At 47.3% G+C, this 23,772-nt stretch overlaps 1 protein-coding gene across 2 annotated transcripts in view; it reads left to right on the forward strand.

The window, feature by feature from the left end:
* Positions 1–6,158: 6,158 nt before the first annotated feature.
* The window catches only part of LOC142568295 (solute carrier family 22 member 6-A-like), a 101,912-nt gene continuing 84,298 nt past the window's right edge, over positions 6,159–23,772 (forward strand). The window contains exons 1-2 of one of the 2 annotated variants that reach the window (XM_075678285.1): positions 6,159–6,277; positions 22,823–23,166. In XM_075678285.1, coding sequence (XP_075534400.1) covers positions 22,963–23,166 — 204 coding nt within the window. In that variant the 5' untranslated portion in view covers positions 6,159–6,277; positions 22,823–22,962. Of the gene's footprint in view, positions 6,278–16,889; positions 17,149–22,822; positions 23,167–23,772 lie in introns of those variants that run through there. The other variant, XM_075678284.1, reaches the window with a different exon arrangement.

The raw sequence follows: 23,772 nt of genomic DNA on the forward strand, positions 1-23,772 counted from the left end.
TTCGTCGCACGAATCAAGTAAATGTTGACGTGTGTAGTAAACGGCGTTTGTTGGCTCAGAAACTGAAATTTCGACAGCTGAGACGAATTAAGTATACAGCCTCGTTAGACACAACGCGCGCAATTCCTTCGCGTGACAAAGAGCCCATTACTGGCCTGCGGCTCCCCTCGGTCGCGTCGAGCCCTATAGACATTACAGTGTTCCCCGTGCCTCGAGTGGAGACGATGAAAGCTGCTCGGTATACTTGCCGGTTCAGCAGCGCAATGCAACCTTCCTCGCAACACTCGCACCAAAGAAAAGGAAAGATACGTCCAGGTTCCAATGATTCCTTCGGTCCATGAACTAATTTTAACTGCCGCTTATGCTACTACCAATGTTGAAAGTAGTTATATGGCTGACTGTCTGAAAAGTATTATTTATTTTTAAGCTACGGTGAAAATGATTAACCATCGCCGTTGTATTGGTGGCGAGCTCCACCACTGGAAAAGCTGGCGCCACCGTCGGCGTGACGTGGCATGAGGGATCACGTGGACACAGCGGCCGCGTCGGCTGCTTCGGAAGCGTCGAAGCGAGCTGAAAACGAAAGTTTAAAAGTCCCACCTGCGCCGCGGTTCTGATTAAGTGGTGAGGCTTTACCGCCTTGGGTGTCAACTTGACATCTCAAAGTACTATAATAGGTAGTGGCTGCCTTTGGAGGCATGCAGCATGGTAGGCTACTGCTCGGTGCCGCAGTACTGGACGTACGCAACGGAGCCCGGTGTCAGCCTTATTCACACGTTGCCGCAGGGCAAGGAGCTGCGTGAAGCTTGGTTAGAACCGGCAGACAGCCATCGGCTACAACTCGAGTATGCAGCAAGCACACACGCGAGGAAGATTTCTGTTACGGCGCCGGAACTGCGCGATGTTCGGTGAATAGCAGAAAACACACACTGAGCCGCTCGCCCGGGCCCGCTGCCCAGCTAATGTTATGACGGTTCGGTCTATGAACTTGCTGATGCTAGATACTGGCAAGTTCACTGGAACGGAAAGGGAACGGTAAGACGCACATTAAAGAAAGGCGTGGCATATGGTCATGTTTGTGTTAAGAATTAATGCACTGGATTACAAAAAAGAAGCAGAGGGAAATCGCACGCTGAGAAGACCGACAAACATACAGTGCGACGCAACTTCAGAAATAATATTGAAATGTTCAAGAATTTCGAAGACAAAAAAAAAAAAATATTGAATCGGCGCGACGGCACATCGCAGTCGCCGTATACGGGTCGAAGTCTCTATAACGAAATTATTTTTGAACAGTTCTGATAGCGTCCACGCAACAATGGTTGCTAGTGTACTGTCAAATGCTCATATGCTGCGGCCTAAAGCTCCAGGCACCGTGCGAAAACGCGCTCACAGCGAAACCGAAACTTTGTGCGCGGACATGCATGCAGACACGCAGTCGGTCGCTGCGAACCCGTGCGATCGCTGCGTTGAGGCTTCATTCTGTTATGCCCCATTTGGTTATACAGACAGCCTACTATAAGAACATATTTCACATCGTTTACTCTCAGCGTTTGCCTAACTTTCACGCAAGAATCCGGTTCAAAAGACTCCATCGGGGCAAAGCGGCGTTCGCTGTACGTATTCGGTAAAGAGATAGCGTCTGTAAACGATTGGGTGCTTTATATAAGTTTGCCCAAGATTATTATATCGACAGTCAAAAACTTCCCTCGTTTTGAGAGTACACACATAAATGTCCAGTAGGGCTGCCGCGTGGTGTTTTTATTGAGCGCCGTAAGCGAAACCTATGAGGAGCGCGCCGCGTGATCCCGAGCTCATACTATACGCAAGGGAGGCGCTTCTGACAGATGGCGACTCCGTAACTCCTCGCTCCCATTACCGAATAAGTATATTTCCGGTATATTAACTTTAATACATGGTATATATAAGGGTTGCAAGGTGAATAAGGGGCGCTATCGGTGATCGTTGTTCGGAACGCACGTTCGGTTGCGCCGAGCGCGATTGGCCTATAGGTTAATCGCACTCCGCGCAACCGAACGCGCGTTCCGAACAACGATCACCGATCGCGCCCTAGCACTAACAAAATACTAAACAGCGCAAAAGATATATATGAATGAAGAATGAATGCATAATCTTCCAACGACACACCTATATGCAGCTTTTTACGCAGTCGCGCGCGATATCCGTGGCAATTATATATATATATATATATATATATATATATATATATATATATATATATATATATATATATATTAGTTCTAGTAGTAAAACATACCCCAGAAAGTGGATGCGAAAACGGCGCCGCGGTAGCTCGAATTGGTAAGAGCATCGCGCGCGTAATGCGAAGACGTTGGTTCGTATGCAGCGCCTTGCGCTGGCTACAGCTGCGTGAGATTGGCGTTGCATCTAAGGGTCTGTGTTAATTATTTGTCGTGACAGTCGGGATTGGGAACACTTGTGAGCATTGCCTAAATGATGAAGAAGCAATACATGTGCAAACTCGCGCTTAAATACGCATAAAATTCAGAAATGGCTGAATAGAGAAGGTTGCCACTTTTCCTCTTGACAGCATGTCACTAAAGGTTAAAGTGTGCTTCTGTAGTACGTTACAGCTTATCGAGCTTTACCATGCGAAATAAACCTTCTGAAATCAGTTTGAGAGTTTTTCGTATTAGGCTAGTTTTAAACGAAAGTTATTTCTGTGGCCTCTGAATGCATGGTAGGCTTCGCGATGCTGTGTTTGCGCGTGTGTGTGCGCGCGCGTGCGTGCGTGCGCTCAAAAAACCCATGCGGTGTTTGCATACAATTTGTTCCAATTGTATTAAGTGGACTCTTGTTAAGTAAGCTTTTCATCGCATGTCAAACATGATTGCGATATAGAAAGTATTCTGTACCGCCCCCTGCAAACTCATCTACGTGGGTCGCGCAGCCTCCTTCGAGCCTGAGGCATAACCGTCATCTTGACAGTAGTCACCGCGAAAGTATCGTTCGAGTGTTCTTATGTCTAATTCTATTCTTTTGTTTCATTTGCATGGGTTCATGCGTACAACCTGATCGCGCATCATGTGATCAAGGTGCGGGCAGACAACGTGGCATTGTAGCCTGGCCTCGGGGGCACCGCTTTGCATGTCGGTAACCGAAGGTTTGTTATCATCATGCATGGGTACCTGAAAAGTTTAGTCTCATAATTAATTTGCCGATGAAGATGTCTTTGACAAAGCGAGAGGGAAACGCCAAACTCGCACATATGAATCCCGGTACAAGTATGATAGTCATCTCTGTGACCATGTATTTATGGAAACTATGCTCCATTTTTGCAGTTCCTCGCAGCAGTGTAGAAGCTCCAGGCTTCTTCGACCAATCAGGAGACGAGCACATCCTTAAATGTGTCCATCCGCAGTTTGTCGTCTGCTCACTGGTGTAACCTGCGGGTGGTCGGGGTGGTAATCAGCAGAAAAAGGTGCATATGTGTCTGCCAGCGGTAACAAAAATACCATAACGATAGCCCTGCGTCTTTGCTTCCTCTTTTTTTTTTCCTGACGTCCGTTGCGTCTTCGAACGCTGGGCAATTACGCCCCGAGATCTGGCAGCAGTTGGGCGCAGTGACAGGAGCTCTCGGTCAGCGCGTGTAACATCGCACGGGATGGTTGAGCCATATGTCGATCGCTCTTGTAACATCAGCATGTACGCGTGTGCGCTCGAGGACATTCGCAAGCACAGAGGCTAAAGGAAAAGCTGGGCGAAAAAAAGCGACCGCCGTAACGACGCCGTCAAGTTGGTACCTCTCATTTTTGTAACGCCACAAATAATCAAAATATGATACATTAGCAAGACTTAACACGTAGCACGTACGTATAAAGACAGTGTGAAAAATTCATTCCGTATAATTTTGAAAAAGAGCTGATATGGGTGTCTATCAAATTCCTGAGTAAGCTTACGGTGTGCGAAAGGGTGCGTTTCAAGGCCCCTGCACTGTGTGACGCCGCCATGCCGAGCGGGGCTCGTGATGGCGTTGTTTCCGCCTGTCGTCTGTAACGCGTCTCAATTTTTTTTTCTTTTCGCCTGTGCGACTGCCCACCGTAGCAACATGGCGGTACGCTTGCGGTTACCAATTTCAATGAATGGACGTTATGGGCAGCTTTGCCTCTAGAGTTACTTATTTTAACTCTGTGTTCGTAAGTGCAGCCGTTCGCTTAAAAACAGGGTTCGAGCTTGTACCTTTACCGCACTCCTTCCGCATTGTTCAAAGCGCGTTCAACGCCGGCTGCATCCTTCGTTCCTTTCGCGTAAAAGAGCAGCTTGGAACGATACCGCACAGACGAGACTGCGGGGGCCATTTTCGCGAAGCACGAAGCACTTTTCAGGAGGGAGCCCTTCGCGGTGCTCTGGCTGTACCGACTAGGCGTATAAATTAATGAACTGCTAAAGGAAACAATTGGTTGTACTTTACAGTTCAAACTAATGTCCATACGGCAGCGTTGCGTTGATTCCTTTTGTTCTTCGCACGTTTTCAATCGAACAGGCGGAGAAATTATTTAGGTATGATAGAGCATGAATTTTATTAAGAAGCGAAGCAAAATCGCACAAAAAAAAAACGCAGCTGCAACCTTCAGAGAAGCTTCCATGTAAATACCAGCAACGAGACCACTTTTCAAGGCCATTTATTCAAGCAACGGGTTCCGACCTATGACACTACATGTCGCGGGGTAAGAATCACCGCTCGCAGGCCTCGTAGCTTTCGCTCTATACACAGCTGTTAGTACGGCGACTGAACGGGAAATTGACGTGACTTTTAACAGACCGAGCGAGAATGTTGTGCAGCTGGATCGGCGCCCAAGGGCGCAAGAATCTGCCAAGACGACCATGCAGCCTTTTATTTTTTTTTTTTTTTGTATTTAGCCTATACACCATGTCAATTTATAGGCATTGTGCAGTCCTAAATGTGCGTTTTGGAGCCTGAGTCAAGCCACTGCAAACGCAACGATGTATATTAGTCGTATTCGACTTGCTCGCGCTTCAGTTTATATACACACTCTACATTTGCTTCGTCGCAATTCAATAGAGAAAACCGTAGCATGGATTACGACCATTGGGCTGGCGCCATTTATGTGAAAAAAATATCGAGTGAGCACTTTAGTTCAGACCGGTCCTTTATTTGACGTGCTTGCGCCGATTTGTCCTTGTTCCCGACGTTCACAGTGCTTAAATGAAGCCGTTGCAGTTCAAGGTTACTCATTGGCCCCTGCACTGTAAAATAATTTACACCCTTAAAAGTGAGAAAGGGTGTAAATGTAACATCGTTCCAGCGCACAATTGAACACGGACGAGAAGAGAAAGAGAACACGAACGCCGGCGTTCGTGTTGTCCGGCGTTTGTGTTGTCCATCTGTTCTCGTCCGTGTTCAATTGTGCGCTGGAACGATGTTTCATAACGCCAATCACAACCAACTAGCCCAGCTGTCAATGCTTAGTGGTGTAAATGTGTCTATAACTCACCCCCTTAGGCTGTGATTTATATATCTCAGACCTTAAGGGTGTGAGTTACAGACACATTTGCACCCTTTTTCCCTATTAAGGGCGTAAATTATTTTACATTGTGTACTGTGCGTCTAAGTGCATCTAAGTCATCTAAGAGCGAAAGACAGAGAGAAAAAAAAGGAAACACAGGGATTAACCAAAATGCAGCATCTGGTTTGCTACCCTGCACTGGGGAAGCTGCCCGCTCAAATCACTCCCTCTTCTTGGAGAAGAGCAACATTTAGGACCACTGTTGCGATCGCTTAGCGCATATTGTTAGATTTTTTTTTCAATATTTAACGGTCCTCGTGAAACCGGAACAAGTGAATCTTACGCAATGAATGTAATCTTCGTTGTTTCTTTTTTGTTAGTTTTTTTTTAGCGCTCGATGAATGGGCGCGAAGAAGTTTTCCTGTTGGCCAGATATTATTGGTTTTTTTCGCACAAGGCACAAGACAACCCGAGGCCCCTCCCTCGCTGTCGGCGCAATCGCCGCGTAACCTCGGACGTGCTTACTCGCTCTTCCTGTTCTTGGAAGCGTGCAATAAATAGATAACATATATAAAATCTTTTCAGCGTCGCTGGCCGCGCACCCTGTCCGTGATAGGAACAGGACACGACCGTTTGGCAGCTCGAGGCGGATGCGCGCCCAAACGTCACAGCGAACGAACATCCTTATTTGCTCTTGGAGCGCTGCTCGAGAACCCTTGACGGCGTCGAGGAGAAAACACAGCTGGACTCATCGGCGACACCTTCGGGTGAGCATCTCTCTCTCTCCTGTTCTCGGGGCTTTGTGTGAAACAGCACAAGTGAAACACTCGCGCCCATTTTGGTCTAATCGCGTAATTTTTTTTTGTTAATAGGATTATTGGGAATAATTTTGGGGGGGCTTCGAGTATGAAAAGAAGGATGCCGAATATTTCCTTTAAAAAAGAAACACGATGCTTATAAGCGCGAGTATGCCGTGTGTCCCAACTAACGTTAGCCAAGCTGTTAAAAGCAAAATAAAAAGGAAAGATGAAAAAAATGCGGTGCGAGATACTATTATAAGATCTATGGTCTTCGGTTGTGAGAGGTCTGACGACCGAACAACGTAGTTCTTAAAATCGCATCTAGCACCGTGTTAGTTTTTAAATCATCTTTTTCATCTTTGAACAGCTTGGCTAAAGTTAGCTGGGACTCGTTATAAAGTGAAAGCCAGCAAAGAAAATTGTCCCCTAAATTGATATGCAAAACTTGAAGGCTGCCTAAAGAATAAATCTCCTTCACCAGGCATCTAACTGCAAGATAGCGCATGCAATAAGTAAAGGAAAATGAGAGAGAGAAGCGCTTATCAATGCGTTACCTCCAAAACATGTGCCTATCATTATTGACACAGCGCAAGAAAGGGTGGGCATGCGAAATCAACAGTTATTTGAGGCTGTCTTGCTGCATATATAACGCTATAGTCACTAATAACAATGCTATCTGGACACAGGCACATATTCGAAAATGTGTTATATTGTATAATTGTACATGATTCCAAAACAAAGGCTATTTGATGCGTCGTACTCGAAATTAGAATATTCACTCGCGCTCGCTGCTATAGAAAGCAAGTTCGACGAAGCATTGAACAACTGCGAAAGGACCCACAGGGACAGCTTTGCTTCGACACAAACACCCAATTATTCATTCGGTCTCGTCCACCGTTTAGCATATACGTCGCGCGCTTTTTAGTAAGAAGTGAATAATAATATTTGGGGTTTTACGTGCCAAAACCACTTTCTGATTATGAGGCACGCCGTAGTGGAGGACTCCGGAAATTTTGACCACCTGGGGTTCTTTAACGTGCGCCTAAATCTAAGCACACGGGTGTTTTCGCATTTCGCCCCCATCGAAATGCGGCCGCCGTGGCCGGGATTCGAACCCGCGACCTCGTGCTCAGCAGCCCAACACCATAGCCACTGAGCAACCACGGCGGGTGGTAAGAAGTGAGTGCGCAGAAACAGTCCAGCCGCATTTCGTCTCAAACATTCGGGCCAGCAGCATATATGCTGACGTTTCGAAATTAAAATTGCGCCCTCTTACAGAGAGAGATGGAGGTCGTGGCTTCGACCTCATCCACGGCGGTCGCTTTCCGATGGAGACGAAATGCAGATATATCACAACGTTTATTCAAAAAAAAAAAGTGCAGAAAGCGAGCATGGGTGGAGCCAGACGCTTGCGTAGACTTGGATTTAGTCGCACGATAAAAGAGCCCCAAGTGGTCAGAATCTATCCGGAATCCCCCACCATACACCGTCCCTCGTACTCAGATCGTGGTGCATGCTCGTAAAAGCCAATATTTCTTTTTTCTTATTTTTTTTTTAATTGCGCACGTCGCACTTATACATGAATTGAAATTAGCTGTGAACTGATTTTGCAGAACTGATTAGCCGTGGAAGGCTGAGCAAGTTGGCAAAACATCATGACTAAATACTAACACAAAAGTGAGCAGACATTATGAGGAAAAAAATGTTTTTTCGTCTTCTGTCATCTGGTCTGCGTCATTTAGCGCTGGTTTCATGTTATGAATCGAATGACCTGTATTTTTAATTACCTGCCTGGATGTTTCTAATGGATCGTTGTTTTCGACTTTTCATTCAAGTAGGTTAGAAGCGATCACATTAAGCCTCCTGTTGTGGTTGTCTGGCTTGTCGATCCTCGTGTCAAGCGTCCTGACTATATACTTAGCTGATACGGGCAAGCTGGTTCTGGCATAAAGCAACATTGTCGCGGTGCGACAAAACATCCATTTTCTTCTCAAATTTAATGAATCGGTTTAGTTTAACATCGTGAACGTGACCGGCGATTTCCTTGAGGCACACGAAAATTTGAGTAAAGGATCGAGACCGCGGTGCGACTGGTTCACCGCTAAAAATGGTAAATCTCTGAGCGCACGAAGTATAGGACATTTAATTAAGCAACAGCAGACACGGCGGCACCAGCAAAGAGGGATCGATAAAGTGCACGATTTCCATCTCTTCCGAGCCGGGCAAAGCCAGCGCGCCTGAATCAAGGGCACCGTGAGCTCAAGCTTTTCCAACTCTTAGCAGTGCAAGTCCACATAGCTTACACAGCAAGCGGGGCGACCATATCTGGAGGTTACGCGCGCGTTCGCGGTGTTCTCCGTATAGCCACCGTTTATCTCGAGGCAAGAGTTACGGCATTCTACAAAGGAAACACAACCGCGCATTCCGTGCTTGACTGCGACGTAGTGGCGAATGCACATGAAATGCGCGCGCCACGAAACCGCGTATCGGGCAACGCTCCGCTTTTCGGGTTAAGCAAGCCGCAGGTATTCGCGACACGGGCGGGCGTCTGTAGCCGTTGTCTTCTCACTTCCGTCGTAGTCCGAGCGGCCGGCGTCGGTAGCATTCGTGCGAAACTGAATCGCTCTGTTTACATGCGCCGTGCTGTTCACGCAAAGTGCAAAATAAATGCGAGGGGCGCACACGCGCGCAAGTCTTATTGAACGAAAGCCAAACAAAACAGCGACACCAATCGGCCTGCAGTGTGCGGAGACCAAAAGTCGAACTCGAAGCGGCAGGACCCTGCTTGCACAAAAAAAAAAAAAAAAAACTGAAATGCATATTCGACTAATTCACAAAAGTTCACGAATTAACTTTCTCGCTAATTACCTTATGGCCCATATCGCAACTTACAAATTCTATCCGTGGAGTTCGCAAGGCGGATCCACTTGGAACGAATTCTCATGATGGCACCACTTTTTCGAGATATTAATTCCCGAACTTTGCGGAGAAATGCATTGGCGTCCCAGTTACTTTCTTAACAAAACATCGTTTTATGCATTCAAGCACAAAAGTAACTGAAACGCCAATGCATTTCTCCGCAAAGTTTGGGAATCAATATCTCGAAAAAGTGGTGTCATCATGAGAATTCGTTCCAAGTGGATCCGCCTTGCGAACCGCACGGCTAGAATTTGTAAGTTGCGATATGGGCCATAAGGTAATTAGCTAGAAAGTTAATTCGTGAATTTTTGTGAATTAGTCGATTATGCATTTCAGTTCTTTTGTGCCCCTCCGAGTAGACTGGCTCATGAACTAGAATTGTGCCATCTACCATAGGCAACCGTTAAAAATTGTTGAAAGTGTTCGCCGAAACACACGGTATGTATACCACTCTGGCGTGGCTCCTGTCCTGCTCAGTCGTGCGTAATGCTCCCGCTAGATGATGCAAGTCACCCCTCCGCGACGTCATTGTGCCTTGGGTTCTTTCGTACATTTCATTCTTCTCCGTAACATGCATGTTATTACGCTTTAATGTTCACAGCGCTAACGAAAAACATATATCGCGGTCTATAGATTCCATCTTCCCGAACTGGCGGCTATGTTCTTACGTTCGAAAAGAGGCACCACTTTTATTGTGGGTTGTCTTTTTTTGCTCAATGCAACAAACAGGCTGCTGCCAGCTGGCCGACTCGTTTAGCACCTCCACTCCGTGATGGCGCTGGCATGTTCCTCCTTCGGCTATGCATGCTTCTCTCCTGTTTGTCGGCGCACCTTCCCAGTCCCGTAATTATGGCGGGGCCTTGGAATGTGAAGCGCCTCTGTACGCCGCCGCGATGGATGCAAGGTGAAGCGGTGGGTGCCTCGACGTACAGTCGCGAAAGTGTGAGGCCAATCATGCCTCCTGATTGTCGCAGAACGTGGTTTGCTTATAATTAGTACTGCGCAGCGACGCTATTTCATTCTTTGGTAATGTTGCAGGAACTATCATTCCCGACGTTATTGGCAAGAACTGTTACCACACGTTCAGGGAGGAAGCGCCCGAGCGAATCGAGCCTTTGCAATTCACGCCGTATATAGTAGTCAGTTCGGAGCTAATGCGTATCTGAGGCCAACGCTGATTTCATGCATAGTGGCTTTTGTAAGGAATATCACGTGCAAAAGAGGACGCCCTGCACTTTCACGATTGACAGATACGTCTTATACGCTAAAAACATTGGTATAGTGAAAGTGCTAGCCAATCGTGATATCGGACATATCATTAGCGAAGGTGGTCTGCGCCAATGGCAAACAGCTCTTACGAACAAAAAAACTTTGCGCGTTAGGTCCCAGATTAAGAGACGCGAAGACTTGAGAAGCGCGAGCGTTTCTAGCTCGCTGATTGAAAAGTGCTGTGTGTAGTGCCAAAATGATTTTTAGAGCGGTCAGAAACGTTGTGACTTGAAAGTTAAGCTGTCGCTAAATATATTTTCAAACTGCGTCCAAATTTTATTCAGGCTTCCTTCAAAATTGTTATACTTCGACTAACTATGTTTAAAACGTCACGCGAACTACGGAAATGCGGCTCGTAGATATTCCTCGTGCTTATTGAGGGACAGATTGCGCACGGAAAAAGTGTCTTCAGAAGGCGCATAATTATCTAAAATTCATTATTCAACAACTTAGCTTTGCTTTCAGGGTGTACGCTTATATTGAAGAAAAAATAAAATTGAACACAGTCGTATCTTACGTAAGGCGAGTCCACTGTACATTTTTTTTCCGCAAGGCTCGCGTTCCGAGATGTTCCTCCCGAAGTTTATCGCTCAGCTAGTGCGGCTTATTTCACATTCTCAAGCGATAATCTCCGCACAAAGGTGCGCCCCGGACTGGCGGAGTTCGTGGCATACTCTTTTTTTCTTCTTTCTTTTGCCCCGTGTTATAGTTTTCCACCTAAATTATTCCGAGGCAGCTCTTCGTGGCGCCACATAGCGTCTATGGAAGCTGCAACTATGGCGGATCAACCAGCATGGGAATGACGGGCAGGGCACACGAGGATTTGCCTAAGCTTCGTCCTTTAGTATTCAAACGGCTTTGTGACTTTGAAAACTGAGGCCGAATTCGCAAAGCATTTCGTTCGTAAGTGCTGTTTTTCGTTGGCTGATCGTCTTGATTAATAATATGTCCTACATGACTACTGGCTGGCACGAACGCTTTTAGCGTAAGAACGTTTCGTGAATACGGGCCCTGATCCCAAATACGAAATCATCGTTATAGGCCCTTCGTTGCACCTGTCACGGTTGACATCTATAGGCACGCACGACACCACCGCCCGCACATTTACTGACATCGGCATTGGCTAGAACGCTGGGTTACCATTGTTATATATCTCGTCACCAACAATAATTGAGGCGAATGAGCTGCCTGACAATTGCTTCCTTTATTGATTTATAGCATGGCTGTAGATCTTTCTTTGGGGGGCGGAGGGGAGGGAAGTGCGATTGTTCTATTTGTGATTCTGTACTTTAATTGTACGTATTGCCCACCCTGCTGGAACCTGTGGTGTTCGCAGTATTTCGCAATTGCATAAACAAAAATCAATAAAAGAAATGATGCGTTATGAATGCGACAGTTTGCAATGTGACGCATGTGCCCGAGGACCGATCGGGTTCCTGTATTCGAAAACTACGAGCAGTATAGAGAGTACCACGTCAACTATAGTTGCATGGCATGCTCGATATTATGAAGAACCGGGGGGTGGACCGCAGGCATCTACCGATCTGTCATTTTTTTGTTGTTGTTGTTGATTCGTCGTTATCGATCTGATCGACTACTCTGATCTATGGACGGGAGACACGTTTGATCAAGTAACATGGCGGTGTTTATACATCTCCAGGTGAATTCGTGTTTGTACAGGGCATGCGTACGGAGATTCGGTGAGACCATTTATGAGCCTATAGCGCCCGTGGCGCAAGGCGCTGCGATTGACTGCTATAGGCTAGAGTTGCGGCATGTGCAGAGTAACTCTACTATACTGTAAAGAATTGGGTCCCATGGTTTACGGACACTGCTCTTTATACTGGAGTCACTACTGTAAAGTAGTACGTAGCGCCACAGCGCCAACGTGACGCGGGTTGCGAGAAGTGTCTAGAGCAGTTTTAGATGGGGTTTTAGGTCTCAAAACCAATACGATTGCGAGGCACGTCGCAGTTCGATATTCCGGAATAATTGTGACCCCCTCGCATTGCTCAACGTGCACCCAATGCACGGCGCATGACAGCTATAGCCAATTCTAATTTTCGCTCGAATAATTTCTCTGATTAGCTGGTTGAGGCTCTCTGCGAGAATGATATCGTTTTATCGAAATATGGTCCGTGGGCCAAAAGAAGAGGTAAATGCGTGATCCATCGGCTCAGAAAGCATCGCAACATTATCGACAAGGAAGATTATCACTTTCTTCGATTTTTATTCCAGAGTGCGCGGTTGTCAGCCGGAGTTGGATAAATAAACATTCTTCTGGAAAGGCTGTAACCATGGCTAATCAGAGACGTTATTAAAGCGGAAATTATGGCTGGACTTTGTCACGCTGTGTGTCGAAGCCTTCAATAGTGCTATGAGATAAATAACCAGAATTACTGAGAGCATGGTGTATACGAATGTACTGAACATGCGCCAATTACTGTGTAAATGGGGAAAGGGCTCTGGTCAATGAAAAAAAGAAAGCAGTTGTAATATTCCACTATACGTAGGTCCCAGTCTCTCATTTTGCCCTTGAGCATCGAAGAACTGGTGAAGAGCGGGGCAGAATTTGCGAAGCCGAATTCTCCTTCGTAAGGGCTCTCTGCCCATTGGCCGGCCGTCTGCACTATTAATATGTCCAGGGGCAGGATTGGCTGAAATTTCCTGTTACGAACATTTCTAGCGTAAGACAATTTTGTGAGTATGGGCGCGGATGTGGAGGAATTTTCTCCTTCAAGTTCTCTATATGGTTAAACTGGTCATTTTTCGACTTTGAGGGCGGGCATTGTCATGTCGAAGAATGACGTCACGGCATCGATCAGGGCGCTTTTGTTCGATGGCTCTGTCCGAACGGAGGCGTTGCGCTTCCCCTCCAGCATGTCCCAATACAATGGACACGGTGACTAATAATTCGCAAAAGAAAGAAACAAGTAAAAAGCTATACGAATTCTTAAACAAAAGGGGCGCGAATTTATGCACCGATACAATGAATGCGATGTGCGTTCAACGGGAGCAATCACGAAGGAATGCGAAGTGGCAAATATTACGCGTTTGAGAAAGCATCATTGCATGTACAGTTCTCGACTTCAGCATGCAGTATGAACTCCGCGAATAGGTGTCCAGAATAGCATTTAACTGAGCTAGTTGGTTTAATCGCTAAAACGGACTTAAACAGCTGAACCGAAAGAAAGGTAGGACTGAGAGCGTCAAGCAATGACTGCTAGTACTTTCTTTATTTCAGATTGTGTCTTACCGGTACTCACCTACGGGGCAGAAACCTGAAGGCTTACGAAAAGGGTTCTACTTAAATTGACGACGACGCAACGAGCTATGGAAAGAAGAATGATGGGTGTAACGTTAAGGGATAAGAAAAGAGCAGATTGGGTGAGGGAACAAACGCGAGTGAATGACATCTTAGTTGAAATCAAGAAAAAGAAATGGGGGTGCATGGGCAGGACATGTTATGAGGAGGGAAGATAACCGATGGTCATTAAGGGTTACGGACTAGATTCCAAGGGAATGGAAGCGTAGCAGGGGGCGGCAGAAAGTTAGGTGGGCGGATGAGATTAAGAAGTTTGCAGGGCCGACATTGCCACAATTAGTACATGACCGGGGTTGTTGGAGAAGTATGGGAGAGGCCTTTGCCCTGCAGTGGGCGTAACCAGGCTGATGATGATGATGAGCTGTTCAAACCATAGAGTTTCATACAATTACCAGAGGGAACTGCGGCGCCAGTTTCCGCGGGAGGTGCAAGCAGGGTAGTTCAGCCACCGTACGAATGATGGGTAATACATGGATTTGTCTAAACTTCATCCTACTGCCTTTAAATGGCTCCGTGACTTTGCCAAGTGCTAATTTTTACAGCGAAGCTGTTTATGGCTATGTTCTGGCGGCATAGAACAGCTCATACTCCTCTCCACCGCCGACGCCTCTTTCCCAATTTGTGTTTACTCCTCGACACGAGTGCCTCTCTCTCTCTCTCTTTCTCTCTCCGGCATTGCGCAATACCGCGGCGCGTGCTCTTCGGCCGCCACCTGTGCGGCGCACTATACAGAGCGCGCACCGTGATTGGCGTAGCCGCGCTACAGTAAAAAAGTCGATGTCTCGATCCACCAATCGTCGCGTATAGATCGCACCACTGCGTTTATCGATTGCACTTTGGACCGGGCGTGGGCAGGACGCGCGTTGTTCGATCGGAAGAAGAACAGCTGGAATGTAATGAGCGTCGGCGCGCACAGAAGCGCGAATGGGCGCGCCGACAACGGGAGGCGCCTCCCTTGCCGCTGCACCCAGTCTTGCGCAACATCGAGCGCCGGCGAAGCTGTTCCCGAAGAGGACCAACTCGCACGCGTCGAGCGCCGGCAAAGGCGTCGGTGCGAGCGGCGCCGTCGAGCGAATACCACGGACGATGATCGGGTGAAGGAGGCGAAACGCAAGCGCGACGCATACCAAGACCCTGCATATTTCGCCCGTACTAAGCTCATAATAGTCAAGTTCAACATAGTAAATCCCCAAAGCTTGGCATAAACAACCATAGCGCCAGCTTCGCTGGACTTCCCTCTTCACAGGGTGGAAGGGCGCTGAGTTTTAAGGAAGTACTCCATTATAAACGATTAAATAAATCTATTAACATTGTACGCCAACAGGATTCGAACGCAGAGCCTCTATCACAGAAGCCCGATACTGAAACCATTACGCCACGGAGGAGCGGAGCATCGGTTATGCGTGCTTGCATGGCCTTATATTACCGTCTGCTATAAGAAGAAAGTAAAAAAAATTCTTTGGGAATTTAGTCCAATGTATACCCAGAGAAAGCGTAATAAACCAAACCGCAAAAACGTCTTTAGACCCAAACACCAAGATCATACAAATTTTATTCTATTTATTTACTATACTGTTGGCCATAAGGCCGTTACAGAGTGGGATTTAATGAATCACAAATGCGAAACAACTACAACAGTAATAAGTTGTCAAAACATACAAACTGGGTGTTGCAACACTAAATTACGTCGATTAAGTGTCAGTCATAGAAAGCGGGTAAAAATAATAATTTTAACAGTAGTTAAAAAATACAAACTGGGTGTTACAACAGTGAATTACATAATCGAAGTGTCAGTCATAGAAAACAGACCGAATTTGTACGGTAGTATAACACTCCGGCAATTCATCTCTGTACTGTCAATTGTTCCCATGGTGACAGAACGATCGCAGCGCCAGAGTTCCCTCCAGCAATTGTAGGCAAACTCTATGGTTCGAACGCATCTTAGCACATAAATATTTTTTTTTTTACGATTGCATATGGGAGCAGCTTCTCAGGCAAAGTACAGACCGTGAATATACACATATGGGCATGAAGCGCCACGGACTACGCCTAAGGTCTCGTGGCGGTGAGTGCGGGAAGTGCATGCTCGGCTGATCATGATTTAAATGTAAATAAATGCAGAAATGATTGATTAACTAAAATGTTTTCTTTGAAAGTTGACCGACATTGACTCGACGGCCTATTAGATAAATAATAAACAAAGGCGACTCGACAGGAATCAGATGTGGGCCTATCATGATTATTATACCGGTGTTTGCTAAAAATGCGCTGTCTAGTCATCGTACCTAAACTAAACGAATCTTATCTCGCGATGCGTTGAGCAATGCGAAAACTGCGTGCTGAGCGGCGACATTAATGAGATGGTGTTGTCGCCTGTGGAACGGGGATGCTGCCTATAGGATCCTGCTGCACTATTCCACTTTCCTGTCTTTGTACGAGCACGCGTGGTCGCTGATATTACGTGATGAACACGTGTGAACCAGTGATATCAACAGACTTGATTTAACCTTGATTTGATGGCAGCATCCCACCTATAGCGGGATGGCCCATCTATACAAGTTCGATTCAGTGGCATTCTTGAATGCACACCCACGCGAAGCAAACACGTGGATGTCGCACCTGCCACTCGAACTGAAGATTAGACGAAGCCCAGAGTGAAACTGAAGTATTCGCCATTAAGTTGCGCAAGCTTGCCGCAGAAACTTGCGCCTATGAACTATGAAACATTGCTCTGCTCCCGCTTTCCCACTGACAGCTATCCTAATCCTTTTGTGTGTGCGTGTGCGTGTGCGTGTGTGTGTGTGTGTGTGTGTGTGTGTGTGTGAGAGAGAGAGAGAGAGAGAGAGAGAGAGAGAGAGAGAGAGAGAGAGAGAGAGAGAGAGAGAGAGAGAGGCTTCCATCAGGCTTTTCCAGTACCATTGGCAAGCGACGAGCGCGCACCTGTCTGATTGGCCGCATAGCGCGCGACTCGAGAAGGCCCTCTTGGGAGTGCAAGCCGAGTGCACCTTATCGTTGCGCAAACTCCGCCACGAGATGAGAGACGCTCCCGACGACCATGGCGGGCCGGTCGTAACTCCTTATCGAAGGAAATTGTCGCGCACTTCTCCTTGGAGAGCAGCGTCTGCATCTCGCAATGCACCGGCGCCTGTAGCGTCAATCGACTTCTTGCACACATTCGCGGTCAGTCCACTAGCGTTTGCTGGATCGAGCATAACCTATAGGCTGTACGACATTCGAGAGTTCGAAAGCTGCTGTCGAAGCAGGGGTCCGAGCTCAGATGGTCGAAAGGTCCTTGAGCAGTCGATGAACAACTGTCCCCGAAACTGTAAGTCTGAGGCATCCACGACAGCAGTGCATACGCCGCGTGCATGTGGAATCGGTGCATGTCGAAGGGAAGTTTTGTTTTGGCGCGGTGAACTAATTAACGTATACATATATATGGCTATGGCCTAAATTGGTAGGTATATTATTCGTTCAATTCTTGGGCGGGCCTATGGGAATGTATTGTTTTCCTACGTGATCGAATAGAATTCATGCAGGCCTTTCGGAAGAAGCGGAATGTGCATGGTCGAACGAAATTGGCATCAGCCACTCATTGTTCATGCTGTGAAAGGCTCCCAGTAAGGTCGAAATAAAACACGACACCTTAAATGAAAGCTCTTGCTCCGGTCCAACTCTGATTTCTCCAATTAAATACATTGCGGGTATTATCTTATTAGACGACCACCTAACGCATTTGAATGAAATTTGTTACAGTTCAGAGAAAAAACTAAAATCTGTCGATGATCTGTTAGACTGGCCAGTGACGATTTAAACACCGATAATTTCAAATTGCATCTGTTAGAGACTCTTAAGCGAACAAATATGATGCAACATTTCACAGCCTCCGGGACCACCTTACATTGTTTCTGAAGATCTTGCGAAATTTTTATTCACGAATTATTTCAAAGTTTATCTCAAAGAGGCCAAAACTGACCTCTTAATATGTCAGTTTTGCCCACTTTGCATGTTCTCAATCGAGCAACTTACGGGCAAGAAAGGCGCCACTTTCCGTAAAAGCGATTACTTTGCCAAATATTATGAGCCGGTTAAACGCGAGAACGTTATCAGCGCGGCAAGACGTATGCGGCAAAACGTGCTTTTGCTGCACCAAACACCCTAGTATTTAAAAAAGAAAAAAAATAATATTCCGAGGTCATTCCACAACCACCAAGTTTTTGGTGGCTGTGGAATGATATACGTGCCTGATATAACACTATATCAGGCACGCATGCAGGATTTTTTTTTCGGGGGGGGGGGGGGGGGCGACCCAAGGCAACTTTTCTACGCAAATGAGGGGGAGGGTACTTTTACTAGTACAGATGTGAATAATGCCCGCCATTTGGCATAAAGACGCCTAAAGCCGCAAAAGAGAATTAAAATAACGTGTATCTTACAGGTACGCCTGTGAGATACACCTCCTCTTTACTTGGCAAACAAAGAACCACATCAAATGGACTCGCGCATGAAAAAAGCGCTGGAAGAACCTTGCCAAGGAGCAAGTTAACAAGCGAAAGTGCAAAATAAACATTTCTAGTAGCGTATTTTTGAATTAGCTCTGGAAGAATTATAGAGAAATCTAAATTTTGCGGAATAATCTCAGTTCTTTTGGATCCCTCTTTTACTGCTCTACCAAGTAGCAAAACCGACTAGTGTTGTTATTTGGGAAGTTGCATGCGTAACGATGCGTGGTCACTAGCTCCGTACAACCGCGTAGAGCGCAGGACGCTGCGGTTCTAGACGTACTGCACCCTCCGCGGAAGGGTAGAACACCCCCCCCCCCCCCTCGCACCCCCACCCCCATTAGCACAGCAGGGAAGTGGCTACATCAGGCGGCTCGAAGCTTCATTCAAAACAGACGGAATTATTCTCCACTTTCCGCGGCGTTTCCTCTACTTCCTTTTTAAATAAAAAGATGTTGATCCATAAATATTTTCACAAACAATTTTGACTTTTCCCCTCCCACTTTGGCTGTTGCCTTGACTTTCTCGTTTAGTAGATCGCTTACTTTCTCATCTCCTTGCGATTCTTGTTTCCTGTTGCCAGTTTTGCGCGAAAAGTGCGGTACAATAAGGGAAAAACCAGACGAGGTAACGGGTCAGTCATATTGCTTATGGGTTGAACGGTTATTGCAGGGTCTGATGATGGACGCTGTTTCGAAATATGTTATTTTCCACCTTATCTAACCCATATCGCGGGTATATGGTTCCGAGGATCTGCCAGCGTCGCGGCGAGCCGTCACTCGAGGAAGTAATGAAGCAAAAGGGAAAGTTAAACGCAACTGGCGTTTTCTCCGGCCACAACTCTTTCCACGAGCATACAGGCCAGCCGTCTATGAACCGAATCCCTTTCCTGGCCCCTGGATCAGTCTAAACAACGAAGGTTGAACTAACGAAGCAACAGGGATGCGCGTGATCGTTGAAACGATGGCGACATAAAAATTGTGTTGGGCATTATAAATGAAATAAAATATTATCATTAAAACAATAAACTAGGCCTTGCCTGCTGCAATGGATGGTGACAACTGAATTCATCTCGAGTTAATCGCGCGGGCACCGAATCGATGAGAAAACTGGCCTCCACACCCCGGGAGATGCCGATAACTGTACCTCTATCCAAAGGAGTGAAAAAATTGACAAGCATTCCACTCTGTGAAGATGGAATGGCAGCGAAAGATGGCGCCAGTCAAAGCTCTGAAACGAAAAGCAAAGCGTTTCACCTCCGCTGCGGGTCGGCCTGAAGATAGTGCAATATCTAGCCGACCTGCGGCGGAAATGAAGCAGGCGTAAGCACTACCGTGGGCCGCTCCCGAAGATAGTGCAACGCCGCGCCGACCCACGGCAAAGGTGAAGCAGGCGTTAAGCACTCCCATATGTGGGCCCATCCCGAAGGTAATGCAATGCCGGGCCGACCCGCGGTGGAGTTGAAGCAGGCATTAAGAACTCGCCATACGCAGACTGATCCCGAAGATATTGCAATACTGGGCCCACCGGCGGTGAAGCAGGCGTTAAGCACTCCCATACGTAGGCCCATCCCGAAGATTCCGAAGGGTGCGTTATAGGTTCCCGAGTCCACAGGGGTACGTGCCATTGATCTTGGACCCTTTTGGCGCTATCACCAGTATCGGCCCACATGATGATTTTTTCTGTTAATGGATGCCTAAAAACACTGCGGAAGTTAGTCATACACTGCTTTTACTGTAAAAGGCAGCAAAATGTTGACCGCCGAGTAGATTGATTTGTCGACGCTTTAGGAATGTGTGTCAGGAGCGGTGCCTTGGTCGGAAGGGGGGGGGGGGGGAGTAGTATGCCGCTTAATTTCGGGGGGGGGGGCGCCCCCCCCCCTGGGTACGTGCCTGCACTATATACTACACGGACAAGTGCGCAACGGCAGTAGCGACTGGACTGCGTGATAAATTTGCCGCATGCGGGAGTTCAGCGCCGCGAAGCGGAAGGCCAGCAACCATCTTGGACTGCTGCTGCTAACAAGTATACTTCGAGAAGCACTTCGTTAACGACTCTTTCGGTGCTGTGTGCGGTATCTGCGATTGGCTGCGGTTTCAGTCAGATAATCACTATCGATAGCCAAGAAAAAAAATAAACATCATTGAATGCTCAACAAAAACATTTGCCTGAAGTAATGCACCGACATTTCATAACAAATTTATGCATGTTTCATTAAAGTATAAAACAAAGCCTTGAGTGGGATGATTTCATAATCTTGCTAGTACACACGCTGTATTTCAGTGATCCACGGACGTTCAAGGACAATTCAGTGGGATAAGAAAGCTGTTCGTTTACCTAGGCGGTCAACTGCAGTGGTTTCTGCGTGAATTTTTTTCCTATAGAGGGGCCGTAGAGCAACTTCATTTTGCGCAGAACCGCGCGTAATAAATAATTGTACGCTACTAAAAGGAAAATTGCTTTATCACTTTTCAGCGGAAAGGCGGTTTGCATACCATCTAAAATTAGCGATGTTACTCCAATTTTTAAAACCGCAGCTACGTCCGTTTCGATTAAAGATGGCGACCGCTGTGGAACCACCTGGGGTCGAGTTCACGAAACGTTTTGTTCGTAATGCTGTTCGCCATTAGCCGACCGCATTCGTTAATAATATTGTCACGTAGTGGTGACGGCAGTCGCAGGGGCGATGAGGACGGACAAAAATTCGTCGAAAGAAGACTGTTTATTGGGCTGACTTGCGCCGACAATGGCCTGAGTTATACGGTGGCGGCGAGGCGACCAGCGTGCTCGGCGGTCGTCGAACAGAATGCCCGCCGCTGTCGTCTGCGCTCAATTTAAAGCTGATAGCGAGCACTATCGGGATAAATCTGGGCGTGTCTTGCGTCGCAAACAAAGCGATATAGCGGCGTGGCGGCAGACTTGAAGAGTGAGCAAGCACTGCAAAGATTCGCGGCAATATGTCCAGCATCAAGATTGGCTAGCATCTGCTTTTATGAAAAGCTTTTGAGTAAGAACTTTTTTCTAAATACGGGCCCTGCTCTCCGAGACGTATTTTGCTTATATATACATTTCTTTTTTTGCGTGTAGCGCTGAAAGATGATTTGAGGTATCCGTGCTTGCGAGGTCTACTTTCACTCGGGGAGTGCTGTGGAAGCCGTAATAAAGCTGGAACTTATGAATGAGTAGAACGAGGCGAACAAACGTCGTTCTATGCAAATTCGTTGCGCGTGGGAATAGGTGAAATAAGTGCGTGCTGTTTCTCTCGGAAAATACTCTTAACTGTTGTTTGATGTTACGTTTTAAACTTTGTGTTTACTGCATACGCAAGGAAAAGTCCACGCAAAAGCCAGAGGACGGCGAATTGAAAGTAGCAGCTCGTTTTATTGAATTGTTTCGCGGTATAGGCAAAGCATGAGAGTTTAACTTGAGCTTTGAAAATGTTCTCTCATAACATGCATATACTCACGCTTTAAAAAGTTCGCAGCGCTGCATTTCAGCGCACCTAGCTTTGTGTTTAGATCCGACGTATAACATGATGCGGGACACTGTGTCAATGGAGTGCAGCTTTACTGTTAGCACTGCTTACCATGCCTATACGTTCTTGACATTACGCTTTACCACGTTGCAGTAACGCACTAATGTAGCTCACATGTGGTACTTGTGTGACTGCAGCATTGAACAGCGCTTCGGATTAGTCACTTCGTCTTGCCAAGTTGTACTACTGCAATGACTGTGTACGGAAAGGCTCTTACGACCCACTTTGCGTGTTTTTGTTTTCGTTTCATTTTTTTTTGAGACCTGATAAAGGCGCACGCGTGTATATGCGCACTCGCGCTCTTACGGAGGGCCGAGTGAGGTCGATCGCCTCATCACCCATGCAGCGCACCACGCCACCCACATCCACTCCACAAGTCGCTCGAACATCTCGCGAGTTCCTTGGCTGCTTTGTCACGTGACCACCCCGCAGACTTGTCCAGTGCATGAAAATTGCCTTGAAGTTTGACATTCCGAACAGCAAACGCGTAGTGGGCAAAATCCGGTCGCGCCGGCGGCCAATTGGAACAGCCGGCGCCAGAGCGATCGGTTGGGCCGCCATCTTGTTTTCGGAACAGGGCAGTCTCTGGCTTTCCTTTTTTTTCTTTTCTCCACCTTTTGTTTGGCATAATTGCGTATAATTAGCGCTTACACATCGTTTCGAGGTTTCAAGTTTTCGCGGGTTCGTGACGTCCCGTGACAGACATGAACGCGATGTGAACGTTGCCTGACAAAATCGGACCAAAATGGGACAACTAATGGCGGCAAAGAAATAAAATTAGAAAGGAATAACTTCGCGTTATCAGGCTCGTGAACTGTGCCGTTTGGGGATGCATGGAGTTAACAAAGGATTTACTCTGGGGATTTGACGTCCCAAAGCATCTCTGAGGCAGCTGCGTATAGAGACCCCCGGGTATAACTTTTGCCTCGAGCTAAGTGCACCATTGCTTCCACGATTTCCAGGGAGAAGAGATGTAGGCGATCCGCACCGTGGGAACAGACTCGGGGTGCGAGAGCCGTCCTGATCGGAGGCCTCGAGTCGAGGCGTGACGTCAGCGTGCGCCGAGGACCTAGTCGTGCGGGCAGCGTGCACGCGCTAGCGCATGCTGGACGTTTCGGACGTGGTGGGCCAGCTGGGCTGGTACCACCTGGCCGTGGGCGCGATCACCGTGTTACGGGCCTTCCCAACGTCGTGGACGCTGCTCATCGCTCCTTTCATCGTGCCCGATGTGGATCACTGGTGCTCCAAGCCCGCCTGGCTGGCCGCCAACTGGACGGACGAGCAGTGGAAGGAGATCGCCATACCCGTAAGGGCTGGTCTCGAAATGGATGCTTGAATGGATGTAGCCGGGTGCGCCCTCAGCGTACTTCGTGAGTGGAGACGCAATTACCGCAGCCCAGATCTGACGAGCCTGCTGCGGCACTTCTCGCCTGAGTGGGAAGTTAAAACTTGTCGATGATTCATGATTAGACGCACGGCGCAGAATCACGAGACGGACAGGAGCGGCGCTGTGTGTGTGCCTCGTCCAGTCCCTCTGGTCATCCTGAGCGCTGCGAGTCTAATCGTCGGCCCACTTGTTCTTCATCACCGCATTCGAGGCTGTGTAAGGCAGCGGCGCCGCTGCGAGTAACTCATGGTCAGTGACGCTTTGCAGGTGTAACATTACCATCACATAAGGAGAGATAAAGCGCCAACACGACGAAGCTGTGCAATATAGTTATTGGAAATGAATATGACGTTGAAATGGAGAGAGGTGAGGTAGGTGGAGGTGCATTCAAAGGCTCGTTCAAGGCATAGGGAGTAAAAGAGAAAGGGGTGTTACTAATGCGCGCCTAAAATCAGCTGCATTCGTCACAAACTTTTCTCGAGAAATTTCAATGCGTGCATGGTATACGCTACCGTACGCGTAGCA

This window comes from Dermacentor variabilis, unplaced genomic scaffold, assembly GCF_050947875.1.
Source record: "Dermacentor variabilis isolate Ectoservices unplaced genomic scaffold, ASM5094787v1 scaffold_18, whole genome shotgun sequence".
In the NCBI taxonomy this organism is placed as follows: domain Eukaryota; kingdom Metazoa; phylum Arthropoda; class Arachnida; order Ixodida; family Ixodidae; genus Dermacentor; species Dermacentor variabilis.